The 14,009-nt window shown below is 51.5% G+C and overlaps 6 protein-coding genes across 6 annotated transcripts; 3 read left to right on the top strand and 3 right to left on the bottom strand.

Annotated features, from left to right (window-relative positions):
* Positions 1-10: 10 nt before the first annotated feature.
* Positions 11-2,525, top strand: CC1G_00552 (hypothetical protein; the record flags this gene model as incomplete). The annotated part of the gene is made up of 10 exons (XM_001829321.2): positions 11-298; positions 362-482; positions 532-585; positions 639-813; positions 871-961; positions 1,018-1,124; positions 1,183-1,387; positions 1,458-1,602; positions 1,664-1,830; positions 1,890-2,525. The coding sequence occupies 10 exons, from the start codon at positions 11-13 to the stop codon at positions 1,947-1,949; spliced, it is 1,413 nt and encodes a 470-aa protein (XP_001829373.2). The 3' UTR covers positions 1,950-2,525.
* Positions 2,223-3,523, bottom strand: CC1G_00551 (hypothetical protein; the record flags this gene model as incomplete). Its single annotated transcript, XM_001829320.2, has 2 exons — positions 3,181-3,523; positions 2,223-3,119 (listed from the first exon to the last, which is right to left on the bottom strand). The coding sequence occupies exons 1-2, from the start codon at positions 3,478-3,480 to the stop codon at positions 2,223-2,225; spliced, it is 1,197 nt and encodes a 398-aa protein (XP_001829372.1). The 5' UTR covers positions 3,481-3,523.
* A 569-nt stretch (positions 3,524-4,092) lies between these two features.
* Positions 4,093-5,815, bottom strand: CC1G_00550 (hypothetical protein; the record flags this gene model as incomplete). The annotated part of the gene is made up of 10 exons (XM_001829319.2): positions 4,093-4,310; positions 4,427-4,517; positions 4,581-4,739; positions 4,855-4,903; positions 4,949-5,060; positions 5,138-5,295; positions 5,366-5,406; positions 5,469-5,507; positions 5,577-5,653; positions 5,701-5,815. The coding sequence occupies 10 exons, from the start codon at positions 5,813-5,815 to the stop codon at positions 4,093-4,095; spliced, it is 1,059 nt and encodes a 352-aa protein (XP_001829371.2).
* Positions 5,816-6,648: 833 nt separating this feature from the next.
* CC1G_13740 (3',5'-bisphosphate nucleotidase) lies at positions 6,649-7,896 on the top strand (the record flags this gene model as incomplete). The annotated part of the gene is made up of 4 exons (XM_002912162.1): positions 6,649-6,781; positions 6,837-7,112; positions 7,174-7,646; positions 7,702-7,896. The coding sequence occupies 4 exons, from the start codon at positions 6,649-6,651 to the stop codon at positions 7,894-7,896; spliced, it is 1,077 nt and encodes a 358-aa protein (XP_002912208.1).
* A 205-nt stretch (positions 7,897-8,101) lies between these two features.
* CC1G_13739 (hypothetical protein) lies at positions 8,102-8,647 on the top strand (the record flags this gene model as incomplete). The annotated part of the gene is made up of 2 exons (XM_002912161.1): positions 8,102-8,123; positions 8,190-8,647. 2 exons carry the CDS (start codon positions 8,102-8,104, stop codon positions 8,645-8,647), a joined length of 480 nt encoding a protein of 159 aa, XP_002912207.1.
* Positions 8,648-8,939: 292 nt separating this feature from the next.
* On the bottom strand, positions 8,940-13,948 carry CC1G_00548 (ubiquitin C-terminal hydrolase Ubp2; the record flags this gene model as incomplete). Its single annotated transcript, XM_001829317.1, has 15 exons — positions 8,940-9,014; positions 9,069-9,461; positions 9,513-9,698; positions 9,748-9,985; positions 10,036-10,144; positions 10,196-10,684; positions 10,736-10,895; positions 10,944-11,032; positions 11,086-11,194; positions 11,254-11,753; positions 11,807-11,905; positions 11,958-12,062; positions 12,111-12,268; positions 12,317-12,409; positions 12,459-13,948. 15 exons carry the CDS (start codon positions 13,946-13,948, stop codon positions 8,940-8,942), a joined length of 4,293 nt encoding a protein of 1,430 aa, XP_001829369.1.
* Positions 13,949-14,009: the final 61 nt, after the last annotated feature.

Genomic DNA, 14,009 nt, shown 5'->3' with positions numbered 1-14,009 from the left:
TACAGACGTCATGGCCGATTTCCTGTCTTACCTCTTCAGCTGCGCGTCCAAGTTCATTCAGGATACCCATGCCAACGGGAAAGACCTCTGGGAGTCTGTGCAGGGCGATATCCACTATGTCCTCTCCCATCCGAACGGCTGGGAAGGCTTTCAGCAAACGCAGATGAGGCAAGCTATCGTCAAAGCGGGGTTGATCCCTGATACAGAGAAGGGCCACTCGAGGGTGTCGTTCGTGACCGAGGGTGAAGCCAGTCTGCACTTCTCCATCGAGAACGGCCTGCCTTCCCGGGCTATGGATGTGCGTACCCCCCTTTTACGTATAAATCTCTCCGTAGCATGCTGATGGATTGAATTGCGACAGAAAGGAGAAGGCGTGGCCATCGTGGATGCTGGAGGAGGCACCATCGACATGAGTGCCTATAGCCGATATGGCGTTGGAGGCGAAGAAGCGAAAACGTTCAAGGAGATTGCTCCCCCTCAATGTCAGCACCCGTCCTTCCTCCTAAACCTTATTCTTACCCTAGGTTCTAGGTCACTTCCAGGGCTCGGTCTTCGTCAGTATCCATGCCCGGGTGTTCCTTGAGGGTGCGTGCCCACTTCTGATTGTTGTGGGACCTCCTGACATCACCTCCCTCCAGAATTCCTCGCCGAATCTGACTTTATCGAGGACCTCGACCACATAATCCGTTGTTTCGACAAGACTACCAAAGTCCGGTTCAGCAGCGACAAACAACCTCAATACGTCAAGTTTGGATCGACAAGAGATAACGATGCCAGTTGTAACATTCGCTTCGGACAACTGAAATTGAGCGGGTAAGCGGATGTCTTTGTAAAATGGGTACGTACGGAATGCTGAACTTGAGGAAATAGCGAGGATGTTGCCACGTTCTTCGAAGGTTCCATCAAGTGTATTGTCAATGCGATCTTGGAAATGAAGAAAATGTCACATAAACCTATCGGTGTACGCTTCTTTCTCTCACCTAGCACGAGTAACAGTCAACTTCATTCTTTTATTAGCACGTTGTCCTCGTCGGCGGCTTCGCAGCCAACGACTGGTTGTTCAACCAGATAGAATCCCGACTCAAATACCAAGATGTCATCGTTATTCGACCCGAAAACCATGTGTACGTGTTTCTCCTCAAGGACACGGCGGATGTTGGCACTAAACCTGTCCTCGCACAGGAACAAAGCGGTATCTGACGGAGCAATCTCCTTCTACTTGGACCACCACGTCACCACCCGAGTTGCAAAGTTCACATATGGCCAATTCCGAACAGCGTTCTACGACGCATCCGATCCCGACCACCGACTGCGCTATACCAAGATGTACACATGCGCATCTGGAGAGAAGCTTGTCCCTGATTTCTTTGCGGTCATTTTGACCAAGGTGCGTGCACTTTTTCGATCTTGGAGCAAGTTGAGAAAGTGACTTCATATGTGCGTTTTGGACTATCTAGAATACCCAAGTGAAAGAGGGTCAAGAATTTAGACAGGGTTTTGGTCTACGCGCCGAGACCAAATCCGAGATCCATCATGTCACATCGACAGTTTGGGCGTATCGAGGCAAGAACCCGAATCCAAAATGGAAAGATGTAGAACCAGGTCAGCTATCCCATCCACCCCCACCTTCTAGGCTGAACTGACGGCCTTTGCGATGGAACAGAGATGTACACGAAACTCTGCACGATAGAGATGGACCTGTCGCATATACCTCTAACGCCCCGTCAAAAGGCGAACGGCGCGCGAGGCACATACTACTACCTAGGGTACGACCTCGTTCTGTTCTTCAGCTCTGTGGAGTTGAAGGCTCAGATTTGCTGGGAAGAAAACGTAAGGCATTTTTCATTCTGGTCGATCTGGCTTACTGTTGCTTACATTTAACTTTTCAGGGTGTCGAGAAACGTAGTCCGGCGAAGATCGTTTATGACCCAGATATCACGGCCGACTGATGATCATATACATAATCTTGCTTTCAATATCTCTCTGCCAATATCGTTTACTCTGCTCCTCGTCCTGTAGTCCTGTATGTACCGTTAGCCCATGATACGTCAATACTACGACTATCCCTATCCCGAACTACGAATTAAGTAAGGGAATACACTGTTATTGTTCGAAGGCGGCTAAGCCATTGTCCATCCGCACGCAAAGGAAAGCGAGATAGATCGGTTCTCGTCTGATCGTTCGTGAGGTCGAGGTTCACTGTACTGGAAATCGACAGAGGTTCATCGGCCTTCATAAAGTTCGAGTTCCAAACCGCGGTCCTGAAGCTTCTGCTTGATGGGCTGGAACATAGGATGGTCAAGAATGAACTTCCATTCACCATAAAGAACCACCCGCTCCAAAGATTCCAGCCTCTCCCCTGCCAAGAACGTAAAATGCTCCCTCAATCGATCCCACAATTCCTGCCCATTAGAAAGCATGCCGTTCACTGCAGAATGCATCCCAATGGTCTTCAATGACGTGTGTGGACGACTCGGAGTATTAATGTTTGGGTCTTCTTGGCTGGGTGGGATGGTGAAGAAAATGTGAAAGTTGAGCTCCTTCAAAGTTGGACACGACATGAGAGCGAGGGAGATATAATCGACCGTGTAGAAGCGGAGATGCCCTCCAAACTCTAAAAGCTCCAACTGGGTCCCCAGGCTCTGGCAGAGTAACACGAACTGGGGTTCTGGCATAGGCCGGTCGAGGACCAGGCGGGTTAGCGAAGGAAGTGACCATCGTTGCGTGATTTGGTGCAAGAGTAAACCATTCACTACGCCCAACCGGAGTGTTTTGAGCCTTTTGAGCTCGAGTGGCGTAGGGTCCATACCCGTGGGGCTCAATTCAACCACGCGATCGATGAAGAGGTAGCGCAGACTGGGCGAGTTGCGGAGGACTGCGCTGAGTGAGTTGATCCCTCCAGCTCGGTCTGCCTCTGAGTGGTGGCACCATTCCAGTCGTCTGAGGGAGGGTAGTTGGACGATGTTTGTCTCGAAGTCGAAGCTCAGGCGGTAGATTTCCGGTAGTGAGAGTTGTGGCCGGACGAGCACCTCGAGCCGTAGACATGTCCGAAGGATGTCGAGGTATGGAAGCGGCGACTTTCCAGCAGTGGAGGAGTACGGGAGGACTAGTCGGCGAACCTATCCCATTCGTTTGTTTGAGTATTAGCACTCTCCAATGAGCAGAATCAGTCGCACTGACCGTGTCTCCGTAGCACTGAGGCCGTTCCGATGTTGGATCCCTCGGTTTCTGCAAAACCGTTCGAAGTTCATCGGCACCATGGTTTACCCAGACCTCTTTGTACAGTTGAGGCATTATCAAGTTCCTAAGCCCTCTGGAAACCTGCGATAAGGCCTTCCTGGTCCCAACCAGTTCAGAGGACCTGGCGTCGCGAGGGATGCGTTCGAAATGGACATAATCGACATTGGGCGTCTCGTCTTCGGTTGCCCAATCGATAATGTCCAGCCATATTTCTGGGGGAAGACGCGGGATGTTGCTCATGACAAGAGATGATGAAAACACGAGGCAGTCAAAGTCGGTGTCGTGGTCTTGAGCAGGAGTGGTGGTCCAGCGCAAGTCCAGCGCCGAATTTATATGTCTAATCTAATCTCGGAGCGGGCCGAGTTCAATCCCAATCCGAATCGGCGTAGCCCATTTAGCACGCCTTCCAGGCGCAACATGTATGGTCCAGAAAGGCGAAGAAATAGTTGCAGCTTATGTTTGACCCTGAGAATAGCTCTTGAAAGGAGTCCGAACTCTCCTTCGCTTGTCTTGCCCGCCCTTTCTGTGTGGAAGTTGGAACTTGATCGATGTTCCAAGAACCTTGAATAAAAACAGTCGTGGCCTAGAGCACTAATCCACCATGTATATATGTGTCTATTAGTGTATCGATGTCGTGTCACCACAGGCATGATCGACAGCCGCAGCGGAGAGAAATTCGTGTCCGCGCTAGGCGCCCGCTTGCCATTTGCACTGCTGCATGATGAGGTCCATTTCTCGCCAGACGAACACCTGATCTCAATAACGGGGCAGTTATAGATTAAGCAGTAACGTATACAGCATCACCCTGGCTCTAAGACCAGTATCAATACACCCCACGAAACCGCACCCTTCTCACGCATTCCAGACCCCCAAATACACACTCGCAATAAATATAAGCAAAGGCACGGCCAATGTCTTCAACGGAACCAGCGCATCCAAAGATCTAGGCGCAGAATCTGCATCACTTTCCTCTCTCACGTCCGAGTGGTCCGTAGGTGTTACTGATGGACCGGGAGGGATGTAGGTCGTAGGAGCTGTGCCTTCTTGTAGGAATATATCGGTCTGGCGGCCTATAAATTGAATGGAGAGAGTGAGTAAAGGGACTCATGACACCCCAAAGGGAGAGGAGGAGGAGGTGCGGAGAGAAATCATGCACGAAAGTTCCTAATCTAGGATAGTGACTTACCATTTGCGAAACCTAAGCGCTGGTTATATGTTGGCGCCCGTGACCCTGGAGTAACAATGTTGTTTCCATTCAACTGGTTCCAGAAGACCATCTACAGTCGTCCCAGCGCCGATAAGCAAAGACAGAGAGGAAAGGAAGAGTCGGAGCCGCATACCTGTTTAGCACCCTTCACACATTTGCTCTGGTCTAATTCGCAAAAGACAGGCGGTTTAGCGGGTGCCACGGCTCGGTTCCCTGTGTGTCCTACGACTTTGCACTTTAGAGGCTGCATGTACATATTGGGTTCTCCGCAGCCGTCTGGTACCCATCCCCACTAGAAGACGCGAGATTACAAGTTAGAAAGATAATCGGAAAGACTAGTGGAATGTAAGCCCACAACACAATGACACCCTCCTTCCGGACAGGCCGGGAGGTTGGGCACTTCGTACTTGGCAATCCGCTTCCATGGTGTACTGGGAGGCGAAGATCAGGACTTGACTGATCCAAAGAACGCGCACTTAAGAAGGGAGAAAGAAGACTAACTGATACAGAACGGAGAAGACGACCAGATTCTCCGGCTTCACATCAGCAAGGTTGGAATGGTAGGAAATCGCAAAGGCTGTTCCTGTTGCTTCCTTTTCACTCTTGGTGTGTACTGCGGGGGTTCGCGGTCAGTGTCATGAAACGGAGACGGAAATGAACTGAGAATAGGGATAAGGAAAAGAGACTCACGGTTAGGGTTGGTGATACACCCTTCCTTGCTCCTTCCACCGTCCATCCCCGGACGAGGCTTTCCATCTCCAAAAACACCCGTGTACCTTCCGTTATATGAAAGTGATGTGAAAGCGCGGTTCCCTGCGAGTTCTACGACGAAGGATTTGCCTGCTGGTCTGGATAATCATAAACGGGGTCCAGGTGAGTTGGTGGATTGCGCATCAAAAGGCCGAGAGGATCACTGACAGTTCCAAGAAGTCTCCTGGCGCTGGTGGGAACTCGTCGCACTGCCCATTAGAACACAGTCAGAACAGACAAAGCAGGGAGAGACAGTCCACTGCATACGCACTTTATTAACGTGGTGCATCCACCAATCTCGTCGGTCAAGCTGAATGAGGGATAGTCCGGAGTGGTCAGACCGGCAAGTTCGCGATCGCAGGACAGAACACGCGCATACCATGTACAATGGATTGACGGCCTCATTCGCGTTCTGGTTGGCGACGTGGGGGTCCGTACCATTCAGACAATACATGCCTGATAATATTTAGCCGTCTGACCCGTTATAAGAACACAGGACTCACCTTTATGCCATGCCGCGATATGGGCGTCCACAGCCGGTACCAGCAGGGCGAGTGAAGTCCAGAAAGCGAGAGCGAACACTATCCGCCTCAGATAAGCAAGTTGTAGCAACACCATGAGTAGCAAGGGAGGGAGAATGCTAGATTCCAGAAGACGCTCCTTCGTTGCTGCAATATATACCCTCCCCTCAATCCGCCCACAATTTGGTTTGCCTTTGCGTCGATAACGGGGCCAGAAAATGTAGAGAACACCACTTGGAACAACTGGCAAAGGTGAGAGAACCGAGGTTCACTTGACAGGCATGATAGGGATGCAAACTGGAAGAGAATCAAATTCAGATCAGGACTTGGGTCTGTCGCCGAGAACTGCCAGGCTGAGTCCGCAAAAAGAGAGTGCCCGCCGTCGTCCACGACGATGACGACACCCTTTTCCCATAATCAAGCCGAGACTGAGATAGGGGCCAGTTTGCCGCTTTCTGTCACCATCTCCTCCCTCCAAGGAGATTCCAGATTGGATGCAGCACGGAGAATTGCTGCAAGAGAGCAGATTTGTTGCTGCTCACGAGTTGCGGCGAATGTACCTTACTCATCGTTTGCGATGGCGTGCTGCGGCAATCACGACGACCGCCACGGGGGACTGGTCTCTCGTTTGCCACGACCAACTTAACTGCAAATGGCCTAGCACAGTAACCATTTGATTCCAAGGCCCCAGACAAGCACATTCTCAAAGATAAAACGACATGGAGAAAGTCCGAAAACAGAATTGGGCGGTCTTGCGAAAGCGATCCCCAGCCAACATTCCGATTCATCATTCGAGCGCGATCACGACGTCAGTCACCGGGTCGAAAACAGTTTCCCAGTCGTCGAATTATGTTCAAGGCTCTCTCTTCTACTTCTGCATTCCTGCGTAGTAGACTCGGCCTCCATTTCTTCTCCACGACTAGACCAGCCATGTCCGACTTTTCGCAGGAGGAAAAAGTGGCCATCGCAGCCGTGAAGCGGGCGTCCATCTTGACATCATCGGTGTTCGAAAAGCTGGTCAAGAACGAGACCCTCGTCAAGGGAGATAAATCCCCAGTAACAGGTGCGTACTCAAGCCCAATTGCCTCTCCTCTGCCCCCATTGACGTAGTCCAACAGTCGGCGATTTCGCAGCCCAAGCAGTGATCAGCACGATCCTGCACAATGCATTTCCCAATGACCCCATCGTCGGTGAAGAAGACGCTTCAGATCTCCGTGTGGAGAGCGGAAAGGCCATGAAGGACCGAATTGTGGCTCTCGCAAATGAAGCCTTGACCGCACCCCTCACTCAAGGCGAAGACCCTGCATGGGGCGTCGGACCTGGAAAAGAGCGTACCGCAGACCAGATTCTCGAGGCGATCGACAGAGGCAACTATCCCGGCGGAAGCACTGGACGTACGTCGCCACCTTTCATTTCATCCATGTTCGCTCCATGACATTGTGTGGATTCTGCCAGGAATGTGGACCATCGACCCCATTGATGGCACCAAAGGTTTCCTCCGCGGCGAACAGTACGCAGTCTGCGTCTCCCTAATCGTCGATGCCAAAGTCCAAGTTGGCGTCATCGGCTGCCCCAACCTCCCCGTCGATCCTGCCGAACCCTCAAAAGGCGTAGGCTGCATCTTCACAGCCGTCCGAGGCAAGGGTGCTCGACAGATCGCGTTCTCGTCATCATCACCCGGTGCCGATGGAGCAACCATCTCCCTCAGCATTCCTCAAACCCTCGAACTCAAAGACTTGAGCTTCTTGGAGAGTGTAGAAGCAGCTCACTCGTCCCATTCCTTCAATGATAGGGTTGCCGCCATTTTGAACGTCCAGCAGCCTCCTACCCGGATGGACAGCCAAGCCAAATACGCGTGCCTTGCTCGAGGCCAAGGCGGAGCCTACCTCCGTATGCCAACTGGTGTTGGGTACAAGGAAAAGATCTGGGTGAGTGCCTTGATATCCTCCATCCTTCGGCAGATTCCTCAGAATTGTCCAACAGGATCATGCACCTGGTGAAATCTTGGTCACGGAAGCTGGCGGTATCGTCACAGACTCTCGCGGGGAGCCTCTCAACTTTGGCCTGGGACGAACCCTCGGAGAGAACTATGGAGTTATCGCAGCTGCCAAAACGATCCACGGGGAGATTTTGGCTGCGGTTCAAAAGGCCCAAAACGAGGCCAAGGCAAAGGTGTAAATTTCCACGTTGTAAAATAGTCCTGTATACCTGTGTATCTGTTTTGTGCCCTTCTGTGCTTGAGAGAGCTCGCCATGCTGCTTGTGTGGCACAGAGCGATTTCTGACGAGGCACGGTATGCCGGGGCTCGGCGTCTATAAACGTCACATCCAGATCAAGCTCGGAGATCGCAGCATAGACGGCGTTCACTTCTTACCTTCCAACCATGACCTCGATAGACACCACTGGTGGGCTGCGCACCTTCTAACGCATCGCTGTGCATACTGAAGGCTCCGAACCTGCGTGTCTTCCAGATATCGCTTCAAACCCCGGACTTGCTGAATTGACAGAGACCAGACCTCCAGTCGAGGCCGCAGATACACCAGACAGGACTGAAGAGACTCCTTCCGACGACGGAACACGTCCCAAAGACGAACCAAAACCATCCAGTTCAATAACCAACAGCGCTCCCGACTCTTCTTCCAAACCAACACCGGAACCCAAGAACGCATCGCAGCCCATCCTTACCACCCAAGAAGAACAACTCCTCTCCAAACTGTTCTCCAGCTCAACCGAGAAGGACCTGGGCAGTATCAGCGGTCTCATCGATGGACTCAAAACATCAGAACAACTCGCTGATGAAATGGAGGAGAAGCTGGATTTGATCATTGGCAAATTGGATGCGCTTATGGGTTCTTTGGATTTGGCAACGGACCCAGCGAATAAATCCCCTGATACGAAGGAAACGAGCAAGGAGGATAAGGAGCGGTAGTCCAACTTTTGGTCTTTGAGAGTGTGAGTGTCATTACAATAATAACAACAGCGCGTAGTAAACAGAGAAATAAAGTCCAGCAAGAAGAACTTGTGATAATAGCAGCAGTCAGGAAGAAGAATACATGTAAAGTAGTACAAACGGAACGGCACAACGCACTAGGAACTCTAAATATGCTACAAAGTGTAATGGTTTGTGATGCACAGCAAGACGAGCAAGCAGACGTCGACAGCTTCTGATGAAACGGCGATGTGATGGCTGAACGACACGACCAAGAGAGTGACGGCTAGGGTCATGAAAGGAGCTGCGTAGGATCGAAGCGATTGACGGTTTCAACAACGTTGGAGCCTTTACGAGCGAATACAAGCTAGACGTATCAAATCAGTAAGCTGCCCCAAGAAACTAAATGGATGCAACTTACAAGGTACGGGTTTGCAGTCGAACCGGTAGTATCCTGAAGGACCTCATCCTTGGAAACAACACTAACGTCCGAGTCATTGTACTTGAACCAAGAGTCGGGTTCTTGAGGGAGATGTCGAGAATAGAAGAAGTAATGGCCAAATGACGGTGAACTTCCACGATGGATGAAGACGGACGTGAGCTCATATGGGAACTCTTTGCTGTTCCCCCAAAGTGTCTCCAACTCCTCTTTCAGTTGATCCACGCGGACTCGGAGATTGTCGATCTCCATCTCGACATGACGCTTCTCCCGTTGCAATTCACTGACGAGGTGGTCTTCGATTCCAGGGACGGTTTGTTGGAGAGAACCAAGATAGCCAGAGGCTCGGTCCAATGCTGAGGCAAAGGATCCGTTCTGGAAAATAGCGTTAGAGAGAGGAACGGATTCAATGATGATGCGACTAACCTTTCCCTCGAGCAAGACCTGTATCCTCTCCCGACAGGAATTCAGTTCGCGTTGAATGGTCCTAGACCTGAGCTTCTTGCGAGGGTCGGCACTATCCATGAATCGGTCTAGATAGATCGTTTCACCGAACTTGACATATGCCTGGGACTTGTAGGGCTGCAGTGTTTCCCTGTTGAATTGCACTCGCTGGTCATGATGTTAGCCTGGTTCCAAGAAGAAAAAAGCGCATTCTTACTTGAAGTTGGATCTGGAGAAGTAGAGGGACATCAACCAAAGAGACTTCCATCCTGGCCTTTCCACCCTGATACTCCACGACATCGTCAAAGTAACCGCTCAAACCGTCATAGATATCGACGCCGTCGTTGGTGACATTAACGGGAAGATGTGAAAAGAGATCTTCCTTTTCGTGTAGTGATGCACGGGAGGTCAAGTTGGCAGAGGTTAACCGTTGGCGGATCTTGCCAAAGAATAGCCTGTAATGATATCAGAAAGGGACCTGAATGAAGGACGCACAGGAACTAACCTCTTGATGATACTCGAATCTGCCTCGGTCTTTGAACCAAACTTCAACAGCGCAGTCTCGATCTGGAACATGCAGTTATCCATGCACTCCGCAACGTCGTGTTGTCTGCCTGTACGGATGCATCAGTATCGCCGTCTCGACAGAGGGGCAACAAACCCACCAAACATCATTCCGCCATCATATGTGTCTGCCCTCTTCCTCGCAGGTACAGGCTTCATAGAAACATCCCCGTCTTTGTCCTTCGACGGCGAACCCGCCTGTGGTGGTGTGTCCTGTTCCATCGGCGAAGGCGAACCCCCCTTCCTCGGGGACGCAACCATCACAAACCCGTCCACATCCTGCGCATCCACATCCATCACACTGCCCTGCCTATTTGCATCCAACTCCCTACTCCGCTTGCCCAACACTGAGTTCTTCTCGGCGACATCACTGTTGTCCGCGTTTACTGGGGCACCGTGAGATGGCTCTCCATCAACCAGAGTCGCATCGGAGTCGTGAGAGGAGTCGGACCCACCCTTCTCTGCTTCGTCTTCTTCTTCCTCGTCTCGAGACGTGACGAGCGCTAGTTTAGCTAGGTCCAGGCTTGGGGTTACCGCCGAGTCGGAGGAGGATTGCATGTAGAAGAAGAGGTTGGCAAGTTGGTGGATGACTGGACCATGGCGTCAATGTGGCGTAAGAAAGGGAGAGGCTGCATACACACATTTTCGTGAACGGATAATCTCGCGTCGACTAACACGACGACCTCCAACTCGATGCTTGTTGATATCCTCTTCGGAAAACTTCTCCTCTTCAATCGCCTTGATATCAAGCGTGGACATGGGCATAACAGCATCCCGAAGCTCTTTGATGGTGTAGAAATACTATGGATTGGTCAGCACATTCGTCCCCGCAAAAGCCATAACACCGACCTGGAGTAGGGAGTTCAGATAGCAGGTATTTCCAAGCTGATTGAGACCTCGAGGGAAATCCGGACGTGTCGGTAGAGTGATGTCACCCGCTAAGACGGATTCGATTAGTCCATAGTCCCCAAATAATGTCCATTAGACTTACGATCTTGGTTGGTTAGAAGGAACTGGCGTAACCGTTCGCTATCCCGAACTTCAGCAATGACAGTCAACGCTTCCCGCATCTTGTCCATTTGCGACGTCGATTCCTCGCACTATACCAAGGCATCGTCATCAGGAATATAGGCCAAGTCTATACCAGAACTACACTTACCCGCATATTGAAGACCATGATGAGCATGGCATCATCCACGTCAGCCGGGACTTCCAGCGTATCATAAGCCCTCTCAGGACTCATGCTATTCTTCTTGTTTTCCCAAAGCTGCCTCAACCGGTTGCTTCCCCTCGCTTCCGCTAAGATTCGCAGAGACTCGTCTGCCGTCCTTTGCATTTCAGAACCATTGACGGGGTCCCTGTATGCCCGCTTAACAGCATCCTTCCAGGCATTTTCCACGAAATCTTCATCAACGTCGTCGTCATAATCGACTCGCAGATGGCCTTCAGGTCCAAACCCAAGGTTCTGGGCAGCAAGGTGGATGTCCATCTCGGTGAATCGGTTGCGAGATTGCTCCATGGCCATGAGCTCTTGTAACTGAGCGCTGCTTTCTCCGGAAGTTTCCAGGGCCTTCACGATGTCACAGAACCAAGTGAAGTAACGAGGAGTCTTGGCGGGGTCACAGCGGCATTGTGCGAGGTAGGCGAATGCGAGGAGGTCTACACGGGTTGATTAGTTTGCCGGATTGAAATTCAAAAATATGTGTCCCTACCAGCAGAAAAGGTCGTAGGAGTAAGGCCAAGGCCTCTCCAAGCATCGTCGAGGTTGCGAAGAGACGTCAACGCGGTCGGAGTAAGTACGCCCCGTTGAACTTCCCAGTATCGTCAGTATTGGATCGCCTTAGGGGACATGAGGGAACGTACTCTGGTCAGGATGGGCACCAATGCCCCTCTGATACATCTCCCTCGCATTATCAATCTGGACCCAAACCTTCTTTTCACTGTAGATTGGATCGCGGAAGGCAGAACCTTGAGGAGAATGAATGACAAACGACATCGCGAGAGGGAGTAACTCACTGTTTTGTTTTCTGTAATCCACTAACCAAGCATTGAGTTCGATCCAAGCTCTTAAGAGCTTCTTCCGATTGAGAGCGATTTCAGTGTTCGGCGACATGAGTGTAGCATCATTGTTGGCGGTGTTCTCCACGAAACCCAGATATTCGAAAATGCGTTTGCTGTATTTTCATGAATATAGAGCGAATATCGGAAGAGAGGAAACTCACATGTTGGGGCTCCAGCCCAACTTCGTCTTAAACCCTGTACTCTGAATCTTGATCAAACGATGGTTGCCTTTGAAAATCTTGTTTTCGATGGCACTGTAATCCTTGTCAGCGACAAGTCTTGATCAAACTGGTAAAGACATACAGCAGTAACGTCTCCATGCCTGTGGAGACAGACACCTCTCCGCTCTTTCCAGGAGCGGGATTGTTGCGTTTATCTCGAACAAACTCTTCCAAGTGTTTTCGAGGAACAACTCCGGGGATGACTTCCGACACCACACAATAGAGTTGGCATTGGCAGCAAACGTAGAGATCCAATAGTTTGCCTTCGGGCTCCTGCTCGACCTTTTCGTCGAGCCCGTCCTTGAGTTTGTGCACATCTTCGACGACTGTTTGGCCTCTCCTCTTCTGTTTCATAACATCTTCGACCCGCCATGGATCTTCGCGGTAAGGAGTTGTGAGTTTCAATGAATCGACGGCCTTGATATATCGATGGAAGTGGTGAGTTTTGTTGGGTGACGTCGAGGATTGTTCTGCGTCGGAAACGCAGGATTGAATCCGTTTGCGGCGGTCTTGATTGGGAAGGCTGTCCGCGAAACTGCTCGTTACTGGTGGGGCAACGCTCGAGGATTTCCAAATGAGAAGAACCCATCCATTATCCTTTGGACAGTAGTAAGCGTTGGGATGAGGAACTGCTGCTCGAACTTCTTCTTCAGTCGGAAAGACGTGATTGGCAGCAGCTTGTGATGAAGACGGGGACTCAGATGGAGTGGGTGTAGACGCAGGGAACGAACTGGTAGGCAATGGGGCCGTCGCCGGGGCTGGTGGGATCGCAGCAATGTTAACGGAGAATAATGAATGGAGAGGGTCGTGCATGTTCTCCGCCACGACGGGTGCCAACATGCCAGTGCCTGGACGGCCATTCCTGACGCGCTCATCCTCATTCCACCACCTGGATTCTTCCAGCTCGCTACGGCCGTCAATCGCAACCTCGTTATCGCGTCGTGTGTTGAACTGATCCATGGAATAAAGGCCGCCGGTCGCACTCCCTGTCTGGTCCCAGGATTGGTTCCAACTCGAGATCTCACTCCAAGCCTCCCCGGGCGGTTGTTCAGTGCCCCACCCATTGCCGTAAGCCGAAGCTGCAGTGTTGGTTGTGCTTTTGTTCCAATCATAATCGTTGCCGGGTATAAGGTCTGGTAGCGTGTCGTCCTCCACCTCTGGTTCTTCGACGATCAACTCGGGCTCTCGATAGCCTGGCGGTGCGGAGGATGGCGAGCCATACCGCGGTGGATCCGAGACTGCTGGGGCGACGTAAGCGGTATGGGTGGAACCAGGATTTTTGGGACGGGTCGGTAACGGTGGTTTGCTGGTGCCGTAGAATTGGGAAGGAGATATAGGTCGTTGGGCCGCTGCTTGGACGGGTGTGCTGGGTCTCTGCTGTGTGGTATGGGTGGAACCAGGATTTTTGGGACGGGTCGGTAACGGTGGTTTGCTGGTGCCGTAGAATTGGGAAGGAGATATAGGTCGTTGGGCCGCTGCTTGGACGGGTGTGCTGGGTCTCTGCTGTGTTCCATTCCCAACCCCGGGCGTTGGGAGCGGCCGTCGAGCCTTGGGTGCATCGGAACCCTCCATTAACTCTGTTCAGAACGTCAATCGACCGTCTTTCGTATCGACAACGACGCACAGACCTGCC

This window comes from Coprinopsis cinerea (genome assembly GCF_000182895.1).
Source record: "Coprinopsis cinerea okayama7#130 chromosome 1 map unlocalized cont3.1, whole genome shotgun sequence".
In the NCBI taxonomy this organism is placed as follows: domain Eukaryota; kingdom Fungi; phylum Basidiomycota; class Agaricomycetes; order Agaricales; family Psathyrellaceae; genus Coprinopsis; species Coprinopsis cinerea.
This window is presented reverse-complemented; position numbering and strand designations above follow the sequence as displayed.